Source organism: Tupaia chinensis, unplaced genomic scaffold (genome assembly GCF_000334495.1).
Source record: "Tupaia chinensis unplaced genomic scaffold, TupChi_1.0 Scaffold145652_1, whole genome shotgun sequence".
NCBI classification, from domain to species: Eukaryota; Metazoa; Chordata; class Mammalia; order Scandentia; family Tupaiidae; genus Tupaia; species Tupaia belangeri.
Window position 1 is genome coordinate 1,909,596 of NW_006205509.1, and position 4,645 is coordinate 1,914,240.

General features: G+C 57.1%; 1 protein-coding gene across 1 annotated transcript in view; it reads left to right on the forward strand.

Moving 5' to 3' along the window:
- The first annotated feature begins 911 nt into the window (after nt 1–911).
- FAIM2 (Fas apoptotic inhibitory molecule 2) overlaps nt 912–4,645 on the forward strand; it is a 41,696-nt gene continuing 37,962 nt past the window's right edge. The window contains exons 1-2 of the mRNA XM_006168190.2: nt 912–1,035; nt 3,943–4,138. Coding sequence (XP_006168252.1) covers nt 1,021–1,035; nt 3,943–4,138 — 211 coding nt within the window. The 5' untranslated portion in view covers nt 912–1,020. The remainder of the gene's footprint in view (nt 1,036–3,942; nt 4,139–4,645) is intronic.

The following is a 4,645-nucleotide window of genomic DNA, read 5'->3' on the forward strand; positions in this document are numbered from 1 at the left end:
CTTGAGCCCAGCTCTTGAGATTGCAAGCCCCACAGTGACAATGCAGCAGCTGCAGAAAATGGGGCCCGGCGATGACTGAGTCCCAAGGACAAGGCTGGGGAAAGAGGATGGGACAAGCTCTGGAATGGGTGGAAGAGGGAAACAGGGGCCATGGAAACCGACAATGGAGGCAGGAAGGAAGCAGGGAAGGGGGCTGGAGAGGTTTGGGGATGGAGCTAGAGGTGTCTCCAGAAAGATCTGATTCAATGCAAAGAACAGAAGCCACATCCTCTCAAACCATGCCTGAAACAAGGTAGTGAGAGGCCTGTTCCCATTTCCCAGGTGAGAAAAGGGAGGCAAGGAGAGGTGGCTGCATGGATTACCCAAGGCCCGTAGGAATTGAGGGCCCAGAAGTGCCCTTAGAAGTAGGCACGGCCCCAGCAAAGCCGAGCCTTTCTGGCAAGACGTCTGGACCTTTTCCCACTTTATTGTAGAAGATGAAACAGAGACGATGAGAGGGGAGCTGGAGATAGAGACAGATCAGGGCCTCGTTCAAAGAGAAATGGGGAAAATGCAGAGGCACCTGTCAGCAGCAGAGACGCTAAAGAGACAGGGTGGAGAGGAGGCCCTGAACCCAGCTCTCAGCTCCGGTTACCCCTAGGCAGCATCAGCTGGTCGGGTGTCACGGAGTCCCCGCAACTCCCGCCCCCGCGGACCCATCCACTTGGGCTGCTCTGCAGCGCGACACTCCTTCGTCCTGGGGGAGGAGGAGGGGTACCAGGTGCCGGGAGCGGGAGGAGGGGGCAGCGTACGCGCCTCCTCCCCCTCCGCTCGCGAATCCGCAGCGTCCTCCGCAGCATCCTCCCCGGCCCGCCCCCTCCCGCCTAGCCCCTGCTCCCCCCGCTCCCGGATGGTACGCTCCGGTACGGCGGCAGGGGATGTTGCTAGAACCCACGCGGAGGAAGGAAGAGACGCAGGCAGGCTGTGGTGACCCCAGCGGCCGCCCCTGCCTCAGGGACCCCTTCCCCGAGAGACAGCACCATGACCCAGGGAAAGGTACTTGGCATCTCCCCCGCCTGCACCGCCCTCCCTCCCTCCTCCGGCTCCCATCCTCCTGTTACCAACGCAAGCCCTCTGGACCACTTAGAAGCATCTTCCCGGGCTCTAGTGCGCTGGTCCTCCGTGGTCCTTGCTGAAGTCAGATGACCGAAAGGCCCATCTTAAGGAATGGCAGACCTCTTCCAGGCTCACCTCTCTTCTCCTGTCTCCCTCGCACCCCATGCTTTGGCATCTCAAGACTCTTCATAGGTGCTCAGACCCCCTGAAGGAGTTAGGCTGGGTATCATGCATCAGTGTGTGTGTGTGTGTGTGTGTGTGTGTGTGTGCCCGTGCACGCCAGGGTGAGCCTGGAGGGGCCATGCCTACCGGCAGCCCTCCAATCTTAGACCCAGCCTCTTCATGCTCTTTTTCATACCCTCCACAGAACCTCTGACCCCACCCCTCAACTCCCTGTTAGTCCACATCTGTATAACTGGATTCATCCTCTATGGTTGGGGTTACTGTGGCAACCCAGGATAGGATCTTAAATCGTTTTGGCCATAACAGAACTAGATGGGACCGGCTAAAATGTCTTCTTTTTTTCTTGGTCTGAATTGTAGGAGAGGAGCTGGGACAGAGACTTGGCTAGCAGCGTTGGGTTATGTAACATTAACAGCCTGTGGAATTATACAACCGCTAGGGCCTGGGGCAAAGGGGGTGGGTCCCCTGGCCCTCTGTTTGGGGGTGCTAAGGATTGGGCAGAGAAAACAAGAAAAGGACCTCCCCTACACTCCCCCTGCTTCTGAGATGAACCTTAGAGCCAATGGCATCCTTCTCTGGGCACTCAGACCCTCCTCTCCCTGTTTTTAAGCTCTTTGGGCCTCAAAATGATGTCATTGGGTGATACCACCTCCTGCCATTGGTCAGCCCTCACTGGGGAATGCTGTATGTGTGGGGAGTGGGAGGGAAATAATGCCCAGGTTGCTGGGGCGTGGGAGAGTCTGGGGTGGGAGCTGAAATGGATTATCCTGGGCATGACGCTTCTGATCTGAGTGATAAGGGGTGGGAATGGGAGGGGAGCATCCCCACAAGCCTGGGCTCTGAGTCCCCTCCCCAAGCAGGCCTGGGAATATTTGCCATGGTGACAGTGAAGAACACCCCCTCTGCTGAGCCACTGCCCACCCCCACACTTCAGTCACTTCGCCGACACTGCTGTCCTGGGGTGACAGTGTCTGCACCCCTCGCCTCAGCTCGCTCGCAGGCTTTGTAGGGGCAGAGGGGGGTGCTGGTAAACACACCTCCAGCTCGGTGGTCCTCAGGGCTGGATAGATCCAGAAGTCTCTGGGTGCTGGGCTCCTCAGCTAGACAATCCCACAAAGGAGGAACCTGCGACCTTCCTCAGGGACCCGTCAGGCTTGATAGATTCTTTCTGGAACCAGACCTACACCGCATTTTCTGGCATCTGGGCCTTTGGTTGCTGTTTTAGTTTTCAAGCTGCCCTCCACCCCAGCCTTTCCTTCTCCGGCTGCACCATCCAGGCCCTCATAGCTCATCTCTTCTCACTGAAGCCGGACACGTACATGGTGCTGCAGGGGGCACGTCCGAGTATAAATGGACTTGCGTTTCTTTCTTTTTTTCAGTTGCCACAGAGAGATAGAGACAGGCCAGAGAGAGGGGGGCAGGAAAAAGAGCCCCCTAATGGGCCATGGTCATGCCACAACCTCCTCCATTTCTCCCTCCTGTCGGGATATTGGGTACCCATGCACAGCACCCAGTGTGCTTTACGGGCCTCTGGGTCTGCCATGAAAACCACGGCTGGTCATGTGTGATCTGGCTCCCATAACTGGTAGGTCATAGGCCAGTCTCGGCCTGCATTTTCAACATGGGCGCATGGTCCTCTGGGCCTCAGTGTCCGCAGCTGTTAAGGGATGGACAGGACTAAACTGAATGTCTCCCGAGGTCCCCTCCACAGTGATACTCTGCGGTTCTGTTTTGCTTCCGAGAGAGGGTGCGATTCCAATGGAGTGAGGCTAGCGGGCCTCTTGGCTAGGGGCATCTGGCCCTCCCTCCGTCGCCCTGCAGTCCCCTACCTCTCCCTCTTGTCCGCCCTTCTGCTCTTCCCTCCCCATCCTCACTCTCCTGCGTCATTTCCAGCGCGGCAGAGGGAGGCCAGGTCCAGCGGACGTTCCTGGACCCTGCAACCCAGTGGGCCACATGCAGTTCTGAGCCTTGGGATGAGTCATCCTTCCCTTTGACCCTTGGTTCTCTCATTATAAAACAGGGGTCAAAATACGGCTTGCAAGGTAGGGGAAGGTGAGATGAGGGAAGCTTTTATTCGATGGTTACTTTTTTGTTTGTTTGTTTGTTTGTTTTTTTGAGAGAGATTTTTGCTATAGGACACATGCGCTCACCAGAGAGATTCAGAGAGACAGAAAGCGAGAAATCACCCGCCAAGGGAGGTGGCCATACTACAGTCCCTTCTCCATTCTCCTCGTGGGATCTTGGGTGTGCACGCGCTCGCGTCCGGCATGAGTTTTAAGCTGCCAGGTCCTGGACTTGAACTATGGCCAACTACATGGAGTCCAGCAGCATAACATTATGCCATCTGCTGGTCCCTTGATGGTGTTTTTGATGGTCCACTATGTGCTAGGCCTTCTCTGGACCCCATGAAACAGTGGAAGCATAGAGACCCAGTTCTTGCCCCAGTGACAGTGACCACTGTGGTGGAGAAAATCCTCCCTCAGTCTTAGCCCAGCTCCACTGTGTGCCCTGACAGCCCCGCCCCTCCTGGAGCTCAGTCCTCCCCCCTGTGAAGTCAGGAGATTTTCGTCTGCACGCCTGCACGCCTGCCTGTCCTAGTGCAGTGAGAAAGCTCCCACGGAAGCTCCCTTTCCCGGGTGACCACCTCTCTCCTCTCTTCCTCAGCTCTCCGTGGCAAACAAGACCCCTGGGACTGAGGGGCAGCAGCAGGTGAATGGTGAGAAGAAGGAGGCTCCAGCAGTGCCCTCGGCCCCACCCTCCTATGAAGAGGCCACCTCTGGGGAGGGGCTGAAGGCAGGGGCCTTCCCTCCGGCCCCCACAGCTGTACCTCTCCACCCAAGCTGGGCCTATGTGGACCCGAGTAAGTCTCTCCGCCTCCAGAGGTTGGTGCATGGGGGAGTGGTGGGCCCCAGTGGAAAACCTGAGTAAGGGGAAGTTGCCCAGAAAGTGATGCACTGTGTGGTCGTTGTGTGAGGCAACATTGTCAGAGGCTTTGGATTTGGAGAATTGTTCTGAAAGTAGGTCAAAGAGGACTCCATGAAGAGAGAGAGAGAGAGAGAAATAATGCCTGCAGTCAGGGTGTTCTCAGATAGGGAAGAGGGGACAGAGCTAGGGCAAATGGAGGGGATGGTTGGGGGATGAAAGCCAGGGGCTAGTCTAAAAAGGCTTTCCTGGAGAAAGAGATACAGGAAGGGAACGGGGAGACGTCAGGGTGGACTCAGCTGGCCGTGGTCTGTGCTGGGCCTGGCTCCTGTGCGTGGAGGTACAGTGTTGACGCACTGGCTGATCCAGAATCTGAGTGCGACGGGCCCACCTGGAGGCCCCAGGGTTGCTGGGGTTGGGTCAAGGCTCTGCCTCCCCAGGTTGT